General features: G+C 42.3%; 1 protein-coding gene across 1 annotated transcript in view; it reads left to right on the top strand.

Annotated features, from left to right (window-relative positions):
* The window catches only part of MRPS28 (mitochondrial ribosomal protein S28), a 74,169-nt gene extending 61,673 nt beyond the window's left edge, over window positions 1-12,496 (top strand). Inside the window, exon 3 of the mRNA XM_085221329.1 lies at window positions 12,205-12,496. Within this exon, the coding sequence (XP_085077455.1) occupies window positions 12,205-12,358 (154 nt within the window). The 3' untranslated portion in view covers window positions 12,359-12,496. The remainder of the gene's footprint in view (window positions 1-12,204) is intronic.
* The last annotated feature ends 8,355 nt before the right edge of the window (window positions 12,497-20,851 follow it).

Genomic DNA, 20,851 nt, shown 5'->3' with positions numbered 1-20,851 from the left:
CCAGCCTAACCAGGTGTTGCTGAATATCAGACATTCCTCCCAGCTTCGTATCCTTAGCAAACTTCCTGAGGGTGGACTCTATCCCTCCATCCATGTCACTGATGAAGATGTTGAACGAGACTGGATCTGGTACCACCCCCTGGTGAGCACTGCTAGTTACAGGCCTCCAACCAGACCTGTGCCCTGATGACAGCCCTCTGAGTTTTGCCAATCAGCCAGTTCTCAGTCCACCTCACTTTCCACTCATTTATCCCAGACTCCTTCCTAAGCTTACCTACAAGGATGTTATGGGAGAGAGAGATATTGTGGGAGACATTTTACTGTCTGTACTTGAGCATTTAATAAGTACAGCTGTAATAATTAGTGCTAAGTGGAAAATTAGACCCAGAATCCTCAGATTATATGCTTAGCATTTAAAGAAATCCTTTATGGTGAAAGTAAGTCCAAGCTAAAACCAGTAATGTGGGAAAAACTTAACCCTTTTCCTTAGGCTTGGAGAAGTAGTTGATAGCTGCAGTGGCTGTTTGACTCCCTTGTTCAGATTAAAAAATAAATTAAAGGAGGGAGGAAGGGAATGAAAGAGCATTTCCTTACCAGGCAGTCACACGAGCTATTGTCTGCGCGCTCCCACCCCCGGCTCTTTCACACGGGCACACGCACACAAAAAGCCAGTTTTGTGTAGTTCTGAGCACACAGATGTTCCTCTTGGCATCCCTACAGTATGGATAGGTTTTTTTGCAGACGCAGAATGTGAGGCTTCTTTGTTGGAGACAAAGTGTTGCCTGTGGTGGGAACTGCTGCAGTGATGGGAAAGTATCGTAATGTATTGTTGGATTACTGTGTTTTTTTTTTTCCCAGTAGAGACAGTACATTAAAGTAGCTTTGTGGGCAGTGAATTGTTTGAGCCAAGCCCGGCTAATAACACTCTCTCCTTGGCAAGCAGGCTCACAAGGTATGGTTGGCATGGTTTAGATGGTCACGAGTTTGTCCCAAGCATGTGCAGCAGTGCTGGTGCATTGAGTAGTTGTTTTAACAGCCTAATTTGATGAACTGACAAAAGTGGTCTGACTCTGCAGGTATAGCTGATGTACTTTCAGGTCTTAATTGTTTAATTGTACAAATAGCTGAAACTATATGTGCCTTCTCTGAAATTGTTTTTAGGACATCTATTCAGGGTCTTCCATATAATATTTCTGAGAAAATGTCTTAAAATAAGAAACAAATAGCATTAAGTGTTTGCCTTAGTTTTCATAGAAAAGGAAATATTTCAAATTGTTTCTTTTGCTACAGCCTGTCAGAGAACCCCGTTCTTTGGGAGTTGCTGAAATATGCACAGATTTGTCATGACTTTTTCTGTTCTGGCTGGCAGTTCTAAATACAGTAAACATGTTTAGGTTTGAAATGTAGGCTTGCACAGCTCCAGTTGAAAGATCACACAGATGAGGTGGATGGAGAAGATTACATTTGTCTCCACTTCAAAACTGTTCAAAATCCTTGAGGAAGCTGCTTCCCAAGAGAGTTTGGAGACAAGACTATGGCAGATACGCGGTCTGTGAAGACCATTACTAATTTTGCTTCTCAATTTGTTCCTCTAACGACAGAAGCTATTTTTTCCTTTTTACCCAGATATTTTTAACTATCTGTCTTTGGTTTCTTCACTGTCGAAAAAGATGAAATGATTTATTTTTTCTATGGAGCTTTAATCGTTCCACGGCTATTAAAAAACAAAAACAACAACAAAAACCCCAAACCTCATTAGTTACTTGTTTTCTCAGTTTGTGTTTGTATATCGCCTTTATGAGAATTTATCAGTGTTTCTTTGTTGATCAGAAGACACATAAAGTGTCATAGTATCAAAGTATCATAGAGTCATAGAATCGTAAATTGGCGTGGCTTGAAGTGACACTGAAGACCATCGAGTTCTAGCCCCCCCTTCATGGACAGGGTTGCTAACTGCTAGATCAGGCTGCCCAGGGCCCCATCTAACCTGGTCTTGAATGCCTCCAAGGTGGGACATCCACAGCTTCTCTGAGCAGCCTGTTCCTGTGCCTCACTGCCCTCTCAGTAAAAAATAGGTTCCTAATATCTCATCTGAATTTCCCCTCTTAGTTTAAAACCATTCTCCCTTGTCCTGTCACTATCAGAACATGTAAAAGTCAGTCTACATCTTGTTTATAAGCTCCTTTTAAACACTGAAAGGTTGCAATGAAGTCTCCCCAGAGTCAGGATGAACAGGCCCAGTCCCCTTAGCCTTTCTTGGAGCCTCCTCTGGACTTGCTCCAACACCTTTGTGTCTTTCTTGTACTGGGAGCCCCCGGCCTGAATGCGTTGTTCCAGGTGGGAGCTCAGAAGCAGAGAGAAAAAATCACCTCCCTTGCCTTCTTGACCACCCCTCTTTTGATGCAGTCCAGGATACAGTTGGCTTCTGAGCTGCAAGAGCACGCTGCTGGCTTATGTTTAACTTTTCATCCGTCAGGACCCCCAAGTCCTTATTTGCAGGTCTGCTCCCAGTCTGTACTTGTATCTGGGGTTGCCCCGACGAAGCACCTTGCACTTGGCCTATTGAACCTCATTAGATTTACACTGCCGCACTTTTCAAGCCAAGTCCAAGTCCATCTGGATGGCATCCCTTTCTTCTGTTATATCAACTGCACTGCTCAGCTTCATGTCATTAGCAAACTTGCTGAAGGTGCACTTGATGCCATCGTCTGTGTCACTGGTGTTGAAGAGCACCAGTCCCAGCATGGACCCCTGAGGGACACTGCTCATCACCAGCCTCCACCTGGGCATAGAGCCATTGATCACAAACTCCTAGCTTATTCACTGAATAGTCCACCCTTCAAATCCATATTTTTCCAATTTTGAGATAATGAAATCATAAGAGACCATGTTAAATGCTCTGCTCCATTCCTTTGTCCCTAAGGACAGCTTCCTAGAGGATAGCATCCAATAATTCCTTAAACTGCTGGAAATTCATGCTCCTGACTGCTTTTAACTAAGTCATATTCTTCGAGATCACATAGATCAGGTAGATAGGGAAGATATTTTTTTCTTCCTCTTAGCATTGTTCTGCTCATTTCTGTTTCAAGAACCCAGTGCATACCTTGATGCTGGACCCAGTGACACAGTTTCTTTCCTGGAAGTTTCTCCTTGCGTGCTTCCAGCTTGCAACTTCCAATTGTCCCTCCATGCCTCTTTTGATATTTCTTTTGACATATCCAGCTGTCCACTTCTTCTTTATTGCCTCCAAAACTAACTTTCTGCTGTACCTTCTAAGTTTGTTTTGTTAGTTACATTCAGTGATGTGATCTGTATGTCCTTAACCTCAGACATCATAGCTTTATGATGATCTTTGTTATTTCTAATGTCTTCATTATGTCTAGCCATACCTTGTTTCCCACTGTTTCTTAAAGTTTTTCCTCCTTTTAGTATTTCTGAAAGCTGCCTTAGCAGTCTGTGCTCACTCTTGCCAACATCATAATAGTCCTGTTTGGACCCACAGCACTCTTCACAGATATTTTTATGTTTGCCTGTTCTGTTTCATATGCTTTGTGAAATACATTTTTTTTTTAAATCTGAAACACTTTTTGCAAAACGTCCCTCTCCAGCTCTATTTCTCTTATAGTGGTTATTTTTAGCAGAAAGAGAAACCATCAAATACTGGGTTTTCTGAGACAGCTGCATGGCATTCTGCTGGTTTTTATAAGTATTTTTACCCCATGCTTCACACTCTTCATTGCCAGTTCTTGAAAATTGAACTGACAGTGTCAAAGCATTCGTATTTATAAGGTGCCACTCCCCAGTAAGATTTTCATGTTGTCTCTGAATAGGCTTTTATTAACTGTGAAAGCATTTGAATGAATAATGCAAGTGTTAGCATGCAAAGAAATGTTCCTGACGGAATCTGAAAATGTCCCTTTTACAGGAGCATCATGACCTCTTTTTCATCAGAAAATCTGTTCTGTATTTGTATTGTTTATTCATAATATAAGTAGCTGAGATTGTTCTTGAGACATTCGGATTAAAGGGACACTAACAAGTAATTGAAACTTTAAAAAGTGTTACTTAGCGTGTTTAAATGTGAGTAGTGTTCTCTTGTATTTAAATGCAGGTATGCATTCAAGATCTGCACACTCCATGATGCTTCAGGATAATTTGTGTGCAGTGAAAATTGTGAGGCTGTTGTTAGAGTAGTACTTTCTCCCTTCGTGATCTCATTTTCCTATTGTCAGTTTTCTCAGTCTTTTACCATGACATTAATCTGTCAGATATTCATAGCTAAAATCTTCTGTTCCTTCTTCTTTGAGTGACTTGTGTATGTCTGTGCAGTCTGCATCTTACAGACCAATTGTTGTGTGTGTAAGTCATGGTAAAAGTGACTGGGCAAACCAGAGGGTAGTTGTTATGGATGGTACTATTATGTAGGTCCCGACAGCCAAAAAGAGAGCTGGGCAAGGTATGGGAATAGGGAGCTTCATGGAAGAGGCTGGTACTTTCCAGCAGTCCCTTGGCAGAGCAGTCCTCAGCATGTGGCCTAGCTGCTTGATTAAGGAGAACCAAATGGTAGCTCCATCCATCCTTCTCTGTTTTCTCTCAGACACAGCAATTCTTACTAACCCAGCGTTCCCCGAAAACATCACTCTCATTCTCCAAAGTTGTATTCCTCAGTTTGCACCTCCTCCAGACACCACTCTCACCTCCCGGTATTTCTCTGAGTATTTTCCCTTCATAGAGGCCCCAAAATCATTAGTGCCCAAACTTCCCCCTCTTTAGCCCCTTTCCCATCTATAAAGTTGGATTCACATGCAACTGGAGATTCAGGTATCTCTTTCAGCAACTCCATTTTCTATGTGTGAGCACTCTGCCACCAGTAAGCCATTCTAGCTTCCTCACCCATCTTTTGCATCAAACTTCTAGGAGAAAGTAGATCTGGTTTATAGCGACAGTGGACTTTAAAGACAAAGGAAGGGTGTGGGAATTACTTACTATCAGCTCAGATGGGAGCAGGATTGGAAGATATGTCTGCAAAAACCTGCTGACAGTACGAGAATTATCCTGGCTTGCTGATGTTTTTCCTGTGTGTCAGCTTCTCCAAGCTGTACAAACCTTGAGGGTTGAGCACCAAGTTTGAGCAGGTTTTTAAATGCAGTGCCATTGTTCCCATAGCTTGTGTCATTACCCAGAAAGTAAGGGGGAAAAACAGCCTGATTTGAATTTTCAAAAAACAGCGTCTGTCTGGTTCATCAAAACCTACTGTTTTTAATCCCTTGTGAAAGACCTGTCAGGATTGCTGGTGCAATGGGACTGGAATTGGCTGAGAAAACTGAGAAGCATTGTAAGAAAAAGAAGAAGAAGATGCAAAGTAAGAGAGGACCGGAGAAAATACCTCATAGTTCTTCCCTGGACAGAAGAAACATGGGAACACTTCGTCAGAGATCCTAGGGAGACAGGGATCAGCTGAGGATGTGGTTAGGGAAACAGTGAGTCTGAGAGAAAGATCAAGACTGCATATTTGTAGAGGAACACAAAAATCAGACTTGTGGAAACTGGTCACGATTTGGAGGGCTGAAGACTTAGAACATGAAGAGTAGTTCCCAGCATGGGGGAGGAAAGGGACAGAAACTGTGATAGGGATCAGTTGCGGAAAGATGGACAGAAGAGTGTCTGCTAGAGCATGCTTCATGGAATCTTTTTCCTGGATTCCTTTTTCTTTCATCTTCTAAGCAGTTTGCTGAACTTCTGGTGCCTATAAGCTATGCTTTTTAATATTTTGTAGTCTAAATTAGTATATTTAATACACCAAAGCATACAATAATCTTTAATTTTTTTTAGCATTTTATAAGTTATGATTTATTTATTTTTAATCAAAATAGTTCATTACATTGTTTAAACAGGAGAAAAAATGTAATGATCTGAGTGAAAGATTCAGATTTCTTTAGTTCTATTCTTTTGGAATGATGTTTCCACTCAAGTTAAAAGATACGTTTTATGTTATAGACTGACAAAGTAACTGGCATAAATTATTTCATGAAACCATAACGTACCTGATGCACATTCTCAGATGACAGCAGCCACTTTTTGCAAGTTTCTTTTGTCCTAACTTTCCTCACTTGCCATAGAGAAAAGGTTGTGGCATTCGTCTCTGATGTGATATGAAGTGCATTTTAAAATACGTTTTGCAAGGAAGGTAATCCAGGGATTCCTTTGATTTCACTTTTGGAAAGCTAGAATGTGTCAGGAAATGTTAAAAACGAACAAAAATCAAATTCTCTAAATCAATGCCCTCAATATAGGGCAGGTTTAATAGCTGTTTTCCTGTTCCCTTCAGACAGGCAGGTTTATGAAGTGGGATGGGTGATGTGGAAGAATGGATGATGGGCAAAAATGGTTGTAGTTCACCCTAAATATTTCATTTAGCTTTGAATTTCACCACTTATCGTTCCAAAAGAAAGCAGTGGAAATTGAAAAACAGTAGTAACATAGAAGGAATGTAAGCTAAAATTCTCCCTTTGTGTTTCAAAATTGCAGCCCTGCATTTTCATGACAAGGAACAGAGGATACCTGTGAGTGAATTTTTAAAATGAGAAATAGTAGGGAAGACCCCTTGGGACTGAACTATTTCTGTAACCGTATTCTGTTTGAAGCACCTTTCTCCAGAATAAAACATTTGTTGCTTTGAACTTTAAAATAATAACTTGAGTAGTTTTAATGGAAAAAGGACTGCTTGCTAATTTGAGATCACAAGCAATATTAAATATTAGGTAGTTTAACAAAACACTTTAATGTTTGCACCTATAATTTAGTGTTTGAATAAAATTCTTGATGCTGTTTAGTAATGAGGATGCTTCCTCAACATGTGAAATTGCATACCTGCAAAGCTGCTCTCCCATTTTCCTGGTAGCAAACAGTGTAATTATGATCAAAAAATATTTTTCTGTTACAGTCTCCTTATTTTCACATGCTCATTGCTTTCTAAGTTAACTCCTTTGCTGTAGCCTGAAATGACTTAGATATTAAAAAATAACATTTCCTTCCCCAGCGTTCTTGAAAGTTAGCAAGAGCTGAAATACACCATGCTATACCCTTCCCCTTCAATCTCATGGTGTAAAGATACATCTTTTTGTTTCTTGTCATGGTAGTTTATAAATACGTTTTAAGGGGACATATTAAAATGACTTACTTTGTGAAAATTATAACCTGAAAGTCTTGACTGAAGAGATCTGGGATTTGGGGAATGTTTCCTTCAATTTATTAAGATTTTAAGAGATGTAAAGCTTTGGTGGAAAGGGGAAAGAATTAGGGTAGGGACCAGGTGGCCATAAAGAAGCTCTAGTTAGTCACAAGGAAGCTGCCATGTTGCTTGGGTTTAAAAGCACAAACTGTGCTTCTGTACTGTCAGAGAAAAAAACAACACCACACTACTTTATGGAATAAAAGGACATAAATGTTTATTTTTTAATTTGCTTCTAAAGTGTCTTTAAGGAATGCAAGCAGTGCTATCAAAGCTCCACTGTGAGTTTTGTCAGTGCTCCTACATATTTAATACATCGGTGATGTATGGTTGCATAGTCTTACTGTTCAAAGAAGATTTTTCTACTCGGTTCTCAAATTTGTTCTCCGTGACAGTCTAAAGAAAAAGCACTGAAACAATTATTTGAGTTACCTCCAACTTAAGTCATACTCTGTAAATGGACACTTGAGGAGAGGTGTGCCTTTATTCCCAGCATTTTGCCCACTCCAGAACAGATGGAGAGAAGCCTGCGAGTACTTGTTCAAACTGCAGAAAGCTTTTTGGAACACTTTGATCCATGGCTTAATTTTAGGTGAAGGTTTCTGGTGAGTACTTCAAATGGGTGCCCACATCACTACCAGTGCTGGCCTGGGTCGGGATCGTGGCTTGGTACCAGCTATGGTGAGTTCCTACCTCAGGCTGGGTGCTAGCTGGAGTATCTCCAGGCACAACTGACGTTCTCAAAGAGTTAAAGATGATAGCTCTTGTCAGGAAAGGATTATTAGTGGAAAAGAATAGGTTGGCTTTAAGCTCTCAGTGTGCGTTTATATTTTGGAGTATGTCTGTGCGAGAAAATTGGGTATTGTTTTTAAAAAGAAGCTGCTCCTAGGTGGTTCGGATGTTGATAAAGTATGATTGATAGCAAGGGGATTCAGAGAACAGCTGCGCTCTGGGATAGTGCCATTTAGGAGGAGGCAGAGAAAATAAATGCTTTCTCATGTGGATGCGTGTTATGTGTAGAAGTGTTGTAGGATATAAGGGTCCGAATGAAATACCTATCCCATGTGCTTTATCTCAATGAATTCAGTTCTGTCATTCTCTTCTAATGACAGTTTTATAAAAAAGTCATACAGAAGTAGGGAAAGATTTGACTACTTGCAAAAGAATTTTTTAGCATATTACCATACCTTGCATATACATATATATGCAAGTAAATTTTCTTTGCTTCAAAGTGAATTTAATACTTTCACCTGCCACTAAGAAGTAGTAGAGGAAAAACATGTGCATCCTTGACAAGCTCCTCACGCGGGGGTTGGGCGATGGTTAGTGGTTCCTGCTGATGGTCATGAGATAGGATGGTCTTGAATTCCAGCATTGTTACTCAAAAATAAAGCAAGTCCTTTTGCAGAATGGAGTAGACAGCTTCTTTCCTTTTACGTTGGTGATCTGCATCTACTAGGACACAGTTTCTGAAAATAATGAAATGCCTGCTTTGTTTCTGGGTCCTGCTTAAAGCATTTGCTTTAAATGTAGTCTAGTTTTATCTGTTTTAGGATAATACTTTCGTGGATAGAATATGATTACTCTACATAGAGCAACCTATTATTTCATCTTGTCCTAAATGTGGTGGATAGACCACCACTGCAAGTTGTATTGCTCTTTCTATTTTATCTACAACTTCTTGTTTATTCTAAAGTGCTTTAGCTCCAGCGGACATCTGTCATAAGCCTAAATGTTTATATTCACACAAATTGGCAGTCGTGTCAGCTTCTTAAAGTGATGTTCTTCAGGATCTCTGTAATCAGATGTGCTATGACTGGAAAATGTTCTTTAATAGATGAGTTTAGCATGATTAAGGTAATCTGGATTGTAGTGTTTTTTTTACAAAAGTAGAGTTGCTTGGATTTTCCTTACAGATATATGCAAAAGTCATGTCTGAAAACTTGAGGAGAGTCCTGTATAAACTCTCCTCACAAACTCTCCTTACAAAGTTTTTGTAATACTAAAATGGGGGTGTTGTGCTTAATATGTTTTATTAAATCTAATTTATTCATGAATTCTGAGAAGTACAGTTTCTGCACAGCTTTCCTTCATTGGCTTTTCTGAATCTGAATAGCACTTTTTAAAGTTTTGGTAAGAATAAAATAATTCCATCTATTCTGTGAAACACTCCTATAGACTAGCAAACAAACCAAAAGGAGCTGTTGAACAATGAAAGTAATATTTTGTATTCTAGTTAGAGATATGTAACTCAGTATTTGCTTTGCTTTGCACTGCCAAATATAGTGAGGATGTCCAATTCCATTCTAAGCCTCATTCAATTCAATATTGCTTAGAAAAGTGTTGGACTCTGAACAGTTTCACAACTACTTTACACTGTTGGTGAGCTGCTTTCCTTGTGGAAGGGAGAAAGCAAAAGGCAGAGGGATTACTGGTCTCTTAACATTTGTCACAAGCCCACTACTTCTAGTATTAAGTTTCAGTAGGTTGGAAACATATCCTTCATCTTCCAAAACCAGCACAGAATGCTGCAGTTCATGGCTCTGAATGTAGTATCACTCAGGCTTTAATGATTTAATGTACCGTCTACTTTTCAGTGAATCTTGTATGGCTCTACTCTGTATACAGTTTCACAGAATTGTAGGGGTTGGAAGGGAGCTCTAGAGATCATGGAGACCAACCCCCCTGCCAAAGCAGGTTCCCTACACCAGGTCGCACAGGTAGGCGTCCAGGCGAGACTTGAATATCTCCAGAGAAGGAGACTCCACAATCTCCCTGGGCAGCCTGTTCCAGTGCTCCATCACCCTCACCGTGAAGAAGTTCTTACACACATTTGTGCAAAACTTCCTATGCTGCAGCTTAATGTCTGTTTCCCCTCCTCCTGTCTCCACGTACCACTGAAAAGAGACTGGCCTCACCGCTATGGCCGCCACACCTCAGATATTTATAAACCTGGATCAGGTCCCCTCTCAGTCGTCTTTTCTCAAGGCTAAACAGACCCAGTTCACTTAGCCTTTCTTCATAGGGGAGATGCTCCAGGCCCTTCACCATCTTTGTGGCTCTCCGCTGGACTCTTTCCAAGAGATCCCTGTCTTTTTTGTACTGGGGAGCCCAGAACTGGACACAGTACTCCAGATGAGGCCTTACCAGGGCAGAGTAGAGGGGGAGGATCACCTCCCTCGACCTGCTGGACACGCTCTTCTTAATGCACCCTTCATTTCTAGCCTGTTTGCCTTCTCTCATGCTTCATCCACTACTCACACTCATCGATAAAGGCAGACAGGTGTGGTTATCTATGCCAAAGATAGTGTTAGGGATCAGGGTAGCTTGATGGTTGGATGTTAAGGCACCCCATCTAGCCAGCAGCTGTCAAAGAAGGTAGAGTTTGGATTAATACTAGAGAATTTTCTATAGATTTCACCCATTTTTCCCAAATAGTAAAAATCACTAACCAGCAGGTATCTTCATTTAAGGCTCTTCAGACATTGGCTGCGGGAAGTATTGAGAATTTTTTCTCTTTCTTCACCTTATCTCAAAACGTCCTGACGTCTTTGGGGAACATTCTCTTTTAACGGAGCCAAGCAAGTCCCGGCGGATACTTTCCATCCTTAGGGGTCTTAAGCATTGTCTTTTCATTTTGTTTTGCCTTTATATTATGATTCTTAAATGTCACATGTTAGCTTTCATGGATTACTATCACTTGTGAAACTGTTCTCTTTTGATATTGATCATACCCCTCATACAATGTTCTCTGGCTTTGGTAGCTGTGCCATATCTTCACCACAACAGTTTTTACTCACATTTTGGGCAAATAGATGTCTTCAATTTTATGGATTTTTTAAGAAAGTAGATGGGTGTTTCGAGTGTGTTGAGCGGAACGCAGAGGCAGCGCTGAGCTCTGCTCTGTGTGACAGCGACAGGGCCCAAGGGAACGGCACGGAGCTGCATCAGGGGAGGGGTGGCTGGGGGTCAGGGACAGGTTCTGCACCGGAGGGCGGTGGGCATGGAACGGGCTGCACAGGGCAGTGGGCACGGCCTGAGTGCCGGAGTTCAGGGAGCGTTTGGGCAGTGCTCTCAGACATGGGGTTTGGATTTTGGGTGGTGCTGAGTGGAGCCAGCAGTTGGACTCTGTGATCCTTGTGGGTCCCTTCCAGCTCCAGTGTATTCTGTAATTCCATGACTTAAAGGGCAAACAAAAGAAGAAAAAAAAAAGAAAAAGTAAATACAACTCTGTAGGCAGGGCAATAGTTGTGGGGTTCAGCTTTAGAAGAGAGACTGTGATGAGAAATTTTCTTGCCTGAGGTCCAAAGTTAGAAATATTAGCTGCAGTTATCTGGCGTTACGCTTTCTTGATAATAGCAGTGTCACCACTGACCTAATGATGACTTGTCCTGCGCTTCAATTATGCGTTGCCCTCAGATAATTGTATGCATGATACCAGATAGTAAAGTAAAATACCCTGATAGAAAACACAATTTCCTCTATAATAACTGCTCTTCAGTCAGATTTGGTAGTGTCTTCTCTTCCTTGGGCAGGATTAATCAAGGAGGAGAGGCTCTGCAGTGTTACTGAGTAAGTCTCAGCAGATTCCTGCATAGAGTTATTAATGTGTATCAACTTAATTTTTGAGTCATTGAGTATGTAAAGCTTTTCCATCTAGTATTTGTCTTTCCTCTTGGTGAAAACAGTTTCAGTGGCAGGTGAGGCTCGACAAAGACTGTATGCATGAAAGGAAAAGAGACATACAACTAAACAGTGATGTTTTTGAGAAACTCCGTGTTTAGTTTATCTTTACACCAGAAATTCACCTTTTTAGCGCTGATGCATTTTGGTTCAGACTTAAACTCCATTACAACATACGTTTGCTATGGGGCTGCTACTTCAGTCTGCAGGCAGGAGAGCAGCTGTAAGGAGATGCAAGACCGTTGTTTAACAAAACTGACCTTTTTCCTCTTCTCCCCTTTTCTTTGCAGCAAGTATCAGAGAGGATCCCGAGTGCGCCTGAGACTGCTGGATCTTGAACTCACATCTCGGTTCCTGGGTGCAACGACTGATACGACTTTGTTGGAAGCTGACGCGGTGCTTTTAGGGCTTGTGGAAAGCAAGCAAACAAAGCAAAAGGGGTAAATTTCACGTAAATAAATCTACTTTGTGCTTTAGAGCAAGTTATACAAATGAAATGTACCCTTGGGAGAGGAACAAAAAGTTTCTTTCCGGTTGGTTATGTAAATAGTGAGATCAATAAAAGACAATGAGCACATTGTACCCGATTCTTGCTCATTTTTTATTCACTCATCTTTCTAGCTATTTGCCTTTGCATTTAAATGTCGAAGATTAACTAAACTTCTTCAGGTACTAGTAGTTGAATGTTAGTCTTCTCATCCCAACTGGATGTTGATCTGAGGCGTTGTGCTTCCTGTTGCTGTGCTCCTTCCTGGTGCTTCATGCAGAACAGCGTTAAGGGTTCCTCATTTCCAAGTTACAGTGCAGGATATTTACTGCAGATATTAGTCTTTGTCTTCGTTATATTACATCATTATTTTATCTCCATTTGCATTAAGGAATAGAGGTTATTCATTGCTTTAATTTGTTTTCTCATTTCCAAGGCATGTTAGTAAATTTTCTCTGGTTGTTAATGTAAATTAAAAAAAAAAAAAGGGCCAAACAACATGTTTCAACGTAGTAGGCCAAATGCCTTAGATTTCTGCAAGTATAGTTAAGGTAAATATAATGAGTATTTGAATGCACAAAGAACCATACTGTGGTTTTGATATCAAAGACCATTTTTGATTTCTGGTGTACTCAGGTCTGAATTCTGCACAGTCATTTGTAATCTGTGTAGGTGTGTGTAGATCTGTATAGATCTGTATAGATCCTAGCAGATGTGCTGAGGGCAGGTCAGTTTTACAACTTAACCACTGAATGATATTTCAGTCACATCAAGAAAGAGAAGGGGTCCCCGGACAAGCAGGATAGCAGAGAGCCAGCTGCAGGCTGCTGCAACTCAGATACCTCTTTCATTGTTGAGATCTTTGAGAAACTTGGATGAGATAGCATCAGAAAGCAGCAGCTGGAAGTCATTCAGTTAAATTGTAGCTGGCCTGGTGGTCAGCTTTGCCTCCCAAACTCCAGAAGTGTTCTCGTGGTCCAAGAAAATTCAGGACATAGAGGCTGTAATCTGTTTAGAAATCTTTTCCAAAAGCATTGTCATTTTCTTTAAAGGTTGTCTTTGTTTCTTCTTTCATCTAATAGCATATGAAAGGAAAAGGGAAAGCAAAGCTTTTTGTATCTAGTTCCACAGCCTCAGTTGCCAAGTAGTTTGATTCCTCCTGATTCCTCTACCCGGAAGAAAAATTTTACAGAAGAAACAAAATTCCGTTTCTACCTGTGGCTATTTGTAATGAGAAGAGAGTTTTAAGTGCAGGCTACTGAAAGTCTCTAAAGCACTTCTCATGCATGATCTGTCAAGAAGAATGCTGTAATATAAGGTATTTGTTTGCTCAAATTACTGCAAGGAATCACATGGAAAATGCGTGATAGTTCTGAAGGGAATGGATTTGTTTTCACAGGTCATTTTTATAGTTTTGCAAACTGAGGTTGTATTTCTAAAATAAGCAGGGGTCCAAGTAAAAGAGGAAGCAAGAAGTATGAGCTGCTTTTGTTGCAGTAATTTGCTCGCTCATCTCAATGAACCTGCAGAGGGTTGTAGAATCTTTAGAATCTTTGTATGATTCTATGATTCTGTGGTTGGGTGTTAGCCTTCAGATACCACTGAAGTAGGGAAAGAAGGCCTTTTTAAGGAGCCAGAAAGGATTTAAAATATCAAAGAGAAATCCTTTCGAGTAACTCACCCTTACTTGATCAACTTTCAACAAGGACATTTAGGAGATACATGTGTTAACTTTCTGGGGACATCCTATGAAGTTAAAGCTGGCTTTACAACAGGGTATCAAAAAGGATGACTTTTAAACACTGTAGTAGTTGCTAAAAGTATAATTTGCTTTTTCAAAATGAGCTTTTTAGATGAGCCTCTGCTTGGGGTTGCCTATGCCCATTATACATTGCCTTGGTTTTGTACAGCTCCCACATAAAGAATCACAATGATAGACTAGGGAATCCTGAAATGTCTTTGTTGTGGGCAGTTTGTTTTGTTCTGGAATACCTACATACGCCAAGAACATGCATAGACTGCATGTCATTAGTGCAAACTAAGGTATCACCAATATTAGTCATGACAGAACAGCCATGATATTCTCAGCTTTTACTCAACTCTCGTAGCAGAGCAGAAGTGGACAACGCAATCAGATATTTGTAGTGCCATCCCCACAGAATGACATCAAATGCAGCCCCCTTTTCTGCTAGTTGCCCACTTACCCCCAGGTGTTCCCTCTTTTTGCACAATCTTTTTGCTCCTTTTCTTTTACTTTTTCTGCTTCTGAATGCACAAAAGTATTCATACAACCCATTCCCACAGAACAGTGCACAGTCATGTCTCCTTATCCACATATTATGGATTCCTGAATGGCTTTGCATAGACCTCTTGCACGTATCTTTTTTTTTGGAGGTCATTATTTCATACTTGAGAATACTCATTTCTACCAACAGAAAGGAAGGATAAAAGCTATCCCACCAGTTGCTGTGGCATCGTGCCTGGATCCCAGCATTGCTGGGAATATTCTTCTCAAGTATACTAAGCGTGTTATCAGCATGAACTCAGTAAATGCTGCTGATTCAATGTACTGAGACATTGGGACATAAGGACATGCACTTAGTTGTATGTGGAAGCACATCATTCTGCTGAGAATTCTTAGGCCAGCATAAGTGAAGGTCTTATCACATCTGACTATGTTCATAGGACTGCAAAATCAGGATTTTCTCTACAGAGCATTTTATGTTTCTTCTTCTGAAGCACCAGTCAGATGGCTGTTGAAAGATAACTACTAAAATTCATCTTTTGGATTCTGCAGCTCAGAAGACACTTGATGTTAGCTCTTTGATGTATTTTTCAGAGGCTTCTTTCCTGGAAGAATCTTGACTTTTGGAAGTGTTTAAGGTTTGTTTCTCCTTGGAAAATTCTTGGGTAGCAACACAGACCCCACTTCAGTAAAGTGATAATCTGTCCTCCATTCCACTCCCATCAAGTACTGGTTTGTGTCACACCCGCATCTCTAAAATGACAAATGTGGATAACCATGATGGATCCACTTCAAGTAGTTGTAATTTATACTTGGTGCAGTGTAAAAGTTACACTCCGATGTCATACTGAATGATGAGAGAACAGCATGGAACTCATCCTCAGCAGAGGAGAGATGGTCGCCTCCTCAGCCTCCATGTCCCACCCCCACCCAGTGCCCTACATTCATACGGACATTGGTGTGCAGTGTGGTTCAGCAGCAAGCAGCTGCATTAGGTACCAAGCTTCACTGGTATGCAGCTCCAGATGTTCCCACGCATTTTGCCATGAGGTCACTTTCTAGGCCTGCAACTGAAGTGCACATGAACTTCTCCCTACCCCACATTCACTTCTTGTTCCATGGATGTACAACACCTGAGCACTTGCAGTGCTCTTACAGATGTATGTATGAGAGGTATTAGCTTCCATAAAAACGGAACCACAGCCAGTCTGGATTTTAGTTGACGAAATACTGTGTTATTTAGAAGGACATAGTAATTTTTTTCTGATTTTTTTTTTTCCTTTTATTTTAGGAATTAAACATCAAAACACCTTATATGCACTAGGAAAACAGAATAACTTTCTTATGGTGTAGATTTGGAAGAAAAATGAAAATAGTTAAATGCTCTTTTGATGACTAATGTGCCATGACAGGACCTGGTAAATCTCCTGGGCCTGTCTGCCCTTTCATATTTGAGGCCTTAAGGTGATAAGATGGAGAAAAAGGGAAACACTGAAAAAATCAGGCCTGCTACCAAGAGCAAATTAGCATCTTCCCACCAAAGCTTTGCCACTGAACTTGTTTCTGAAGAAAAGAATACTTAATGTGTTCTTTGGGGCATTCTGTAAAGCTGGGGCTCCTCCTCATTTCTTATTACTGTCCCATTTCTAACTGAGGCAAATCATTGTTCAACCTTTTCTCTGGCATCATTATTCCCTTATGCCAGGAAAGCTTTCCAGTCTGTCTAGAGAGCATTTCTGCTGGGTGCAAGCATGTACTCTACATGTGCCTTTTAGTAAATTGTGCATTCTGGGGAAGTGTTTATCACGTATGAAGGGTCTAGACTACCCACATGAGACCATTAATTGTCATCTGGCCATAACCCAAAACAAATATTATCCCTCCCGTGACTGCATTAGACTAACATCAGTAAGTCCTTAAATACTCCCAAGTGTTCTTGTTTCCTTCTGGCTTGTATCCTGTTCGATCAGAATGAAGCAAGCTCGTGCACTGTGCTGCAGCTCTGATAAGGAAATGGGCCATTTGGTGGCATTTCAGCCCATTTGCTACACACAGGTGAGACATGCAGCTGAGAGCTGCTTTTCTATGGGCAAGTGGATCCAAGCCATCCTTAGCCTTTTGGGTAGTTGCTATAGCGGCCTGGCAACTTCAGGCAAACTTCTGAAAATGGAAAGATATTTAAATTACTTTGGACATCTTTTTGCTTGCTTAGAAGTTAGAAGAAATGACTATGTTGCTGATGGGATACACTGAAAAGGTGTTAAGATGCCAAATGAGAAACGTTAAGGGTTTGATTTACAAAGCAAGTTTGTTATGGATTTTTTTTTTTTTAAGTGTAAGAAATCATTTTTTGTTACAGAGTTCAGTTAATATTATAAATCTCACTTGATACTGTTGGTGGTTGGCATCTTTGCTTTTCTTCTCAGCCGTAGACATGATTTAAAACATGGCACACAGAGGAACTTGTGTTGTTTCAAGGTCCCTGTGCAGCAGCATAGAAAATAGAATTAAAGACCGTAAGACTTTTATTACCAGGCAGAGGAGCAGTCATCTTCTCTTCATAATGACTCAACTGAATACAAATAAGATTTAGTACTAACTGAAGTTGAAGGCGAAAATCTAATGTGCCAATTACCAAAATGTACAATCAGGGACATCAGAGAATAAAGTTCAGGATGCAGCCTGACCTACCTTGCAGATGAGTATGTGGACATTGTGTTGAACATCTTTGAACAACTGTGGCAACCTGAAGAAGTTCCTGAGCACTGGAGGAAAGAAAATGTCATTCCTGTTTTCAGAAAGGGCCCAAAAGAAGAACCTGTGCACCTGTCCATGCTTTAGGCCAACTGGCTGGAAAACAGCTTTATGGAAAAGGACATTGGGGCTCTGATGGATGCTATGTTGAACATGAGCCAGCAGTGTGCCCTTTGCTTCTGAGAAGGCTGATGGCACCCTTGTGCTGCATTAGGCCAAGTATTGAAAGCAGGTTGAGGGAGATGATCTTTCCATCTCCTCAGCACTGATGAGCCTCAAGTGCAGTGTCCAGTTCTGTGCTCCCCAGGAGAGACATGGACATGCTGGAGAGAGAGAGTCCAGCAAAGGACCACTAAGATGATGAAGGGACTGCAGCATCTCCTTCGAGGAGAGGCTGAGAGAGCTGGGGCAGCTCAACCTGGAAAACAGGAGGCTCAGAGGGACCTCATCAATATCCATAAATCCCTGAGCAGGTTGCAAAGAAGATGGGGTCAGGCTCAATTCAGTGGTGTCCATGCCAGGACAAGGGGCAGTGGGCACAAACTGAAGCACAAGAGGCTCCCCCAGATGACCTCCAAAGGTCCCTGCCAACCTCAGCCATCATGTTTCTTTTGCCACTCTTTCTGAACTGCTGCTTTTTCTTTGTCAAAGTTTTTAAAACTTAGAGCTTCTACTTTTGCTGATGCAGAGATGTTCAGCTCCTGAGCTGGGTAGGTATAGTTGTCTCTTTGGGGTTTGGTTGCTAAAGGGCTGCAGGGAATCAGGGTTTTCTGGTGGCTAAGGTGGAAATTGGTACCTCCTGTGTATGCTGGAGGCTGACTTGCTCTTTATTCAGCATGGCCTTCACTTGTCCTGCAGTGACAGTGCAAATATGGCTACTGCTATCCTCCTCTTTCACTACAGTTATTGTTCCTTCAGGTTTAATCCTGTTACATATATGTGCAAGCTGAGAGCAGGTTCAGCCAAACAGATTTCCTCAGATTTGGACTCCCGTATGCTGTGGTGAGAGTGTGCATCAACTTGGAATTTGATTTAGTTGCGCTGTGTCAAAGTGCAGTTGTGTCAGTGCTTTGCCACTAGCTTCTGGCAGCCGGCACAGCTGTGCTGCAGAGATGTTTTGATAGAGCGACAGCAGCCCAAGGGCTCATATTTCAGGTGTCCTCTCCTGTTGCTCCCTGCTACCTCCTGCCTTCACCAGTTGCCTGCATCTGCACCAAAGCCCCTGCATGAGTTCCCATGGCTTGTTGCAAGCCAGCACTGACCTAGCAGTTAAATTGCTTCAAGTGACCCCCAAAAAGACATTTTTAACAAAGACAGGGGAGGTTTACCTTGGATATTAGGAGGAAGTTTTTCACACAGAGGGTGGTGACACGCTGGAACAAGTTGCCCAAGGAGGTTGTGGATGCCCCATCCCTAGAGGCATTCAAGGCCAGGTTGGATGTGGCTCTGGGCAGCCTGGTCTGGTGGTTGGTGACCCTGCACATAGCAGGGGGGTTGAAACTAGATGATCATTGTGGTCCTTTTCAACCCAGCCCATTCTGTGATTCTATGATTCCACGATTCTATGATTCTATGACTTCACTTCGTCATGACAGTCCCCTCTGCTGCGTTCATCCCAGTGTACAGGGACAGCCAGGCAGGGCCATGCTGCCTGAGGCCCATCATGGGGCACGGCGAGGGCTGGATGTTCCCTCCGCCAGGCAAGCAGCCAGGAGGCAAGTGCAGGAGCTGTGAAAGAGCAGCATGGCCCCAAGCCCTCCCTCCCCGCCCTTTGCACCTTGGGCTGCGGCCCTCTGTGTGCTGCACCTCCGGGGAGCTGGAGCTTCATTCACAGCCTAAACGGCTCTGAAAAAGGTCCCTGTTCCCAATTAGCCCCGCCGGTCACCCAGCAGAGCGGTGGGTTAAAGCAAGCTGGAGCGGCGGGCGCGGGAGGCCGGGAGGCCGGGGAGGCCGGGAGCCCCTCTTTCATGGCCGCTGGCCTCTTTCAAGCGAGCGGCGGCGCGCTGGGTTCTTGTGTGAAAAACAACCGGCACAATGCTGAAGTCGTAACCTCCTCACCCCTGACGGCATGGGAAAGTGCACTCCTCAGCTGTTGGGTATAGAAAGGCTGCTGTACTCATGAGAAATGGCCATAAAAACGCGCTTCAGAGCCTGCCCTGCTGCTCGGCGCTTGTCATCTTGCCTATCAAGCTGCCTAATTGGAAAATTGGGCTGGCCTTAATTTAGAGCCCTGAAAGTTCACACCAATAACTTCCCAGAGCCTTCTTCTTCTTCTTTTTTTTTTTTCTAAGTTTTCTTATAAATGGTTTCAGCCATTGTAAATGTAAATGTAAATTGAAAATGGCTGAATGGAAATAAAAAATAAAGGAAAAAAAAAAAAAAAGAGGAAAGCTTGAATCTTCCATTTTGTCTAGATCCTTGATTTCTGCGTGTGAAGGTGTATCACCGGGCATCGCATTCATGATCATTCCTGCATCCATGCAAGCCCCCATTGCTTTCCTGGCACTGTTCCTCCTTTGGCTGCACCTGGCAAGCTGTGTGCTGCTGCTTACACGTGTTACAAACTTATCTCAGAGCTTGATGCCCTGCCTGCTTCCTTCCTGCTTGGTTGCTCTGGAAGCAGCAGCCAACAGAAGCTGCCCTGCAGGTGTAGGCACTCCCACGTGGCCTCTTGTGTCAGGCACTGCTGATACCAGGTCACACAAGGAGACCAAAGTGGCTCCTTTGGGAAAGGGGGAAGTTCTTTACAGAGAGAGTGGTGAGGTGCTGGCACAGGCTGCCCAGAGAGGCTATGGATGTCCAGTCCCTGGAGGTGCTTAAAGCCAGGCTGGATGTGGCCCTGGCAGCTTCATCTAGGACTTGACCTAGCGGCTGGCAGCCCTGCCTCTGGCAGGGAGGTTGAGGTCCCTTCTAACCCAAGCCATTCTGTGATTCTTATACTTCTGTGACTGGGCTGGTGGGCTGAGTCCTCCCAAGCAGCGTTCAACCTTGGTCTTAATTACTTCCATCCAGCTGCAGCCTGCATCTTTGAGGTCTCCATCTCAAACTCTGTTTAGATCACATAACGAAGTACTGTAGATCTTCAGTTCAGTACTGGGATGCTGTCCTCTGGGACCTCCAAAGGATTGATGGCAACAGTGGTTGAACACACCGTGACTCTCTGATTATCTGGGGCCAAGGAGAAGGGCTTTAAGCTGATTCTTTCTGTGCCTCAGTGTTCTATTAGCAGCTGGGTGAGCACACAAGGAGACACCCAGCAGGATGCACTCGTTGCTCCTGCCTTGTGCCCTGGAAGCAGGCTGTACTCAGGGCTGGGCGTGCTGCCGAACCCTCTTGCTGTGCTGCTTGCAGCAGTAGGAGTGGCAGACTTGTTTACAGCAGGGACTTGTGCATGACTTGATAAACCTGTTAGTCTATTGAATCTTTATGCTGCTGCTGAAAGCTTGCACGT

Source organism: Meleagris gallopavo, chromosome 3, assembly GCF_905368555.1.
Source record: "Meleagris gallopavo chromosome 3, MGAL_WU_HG_1.1, whole genome shotgun sequence".
Taxonomy (NCBI): domain Eukaryota; kingdom Metazoa; phylum Chordata; class Aves; order Galliformes; family Phasianidae; genus Meleagris; species Meleagris gallopavo.
This window is presented reverse-complemented; position numbering and strand designations above follow the sequence as displayed.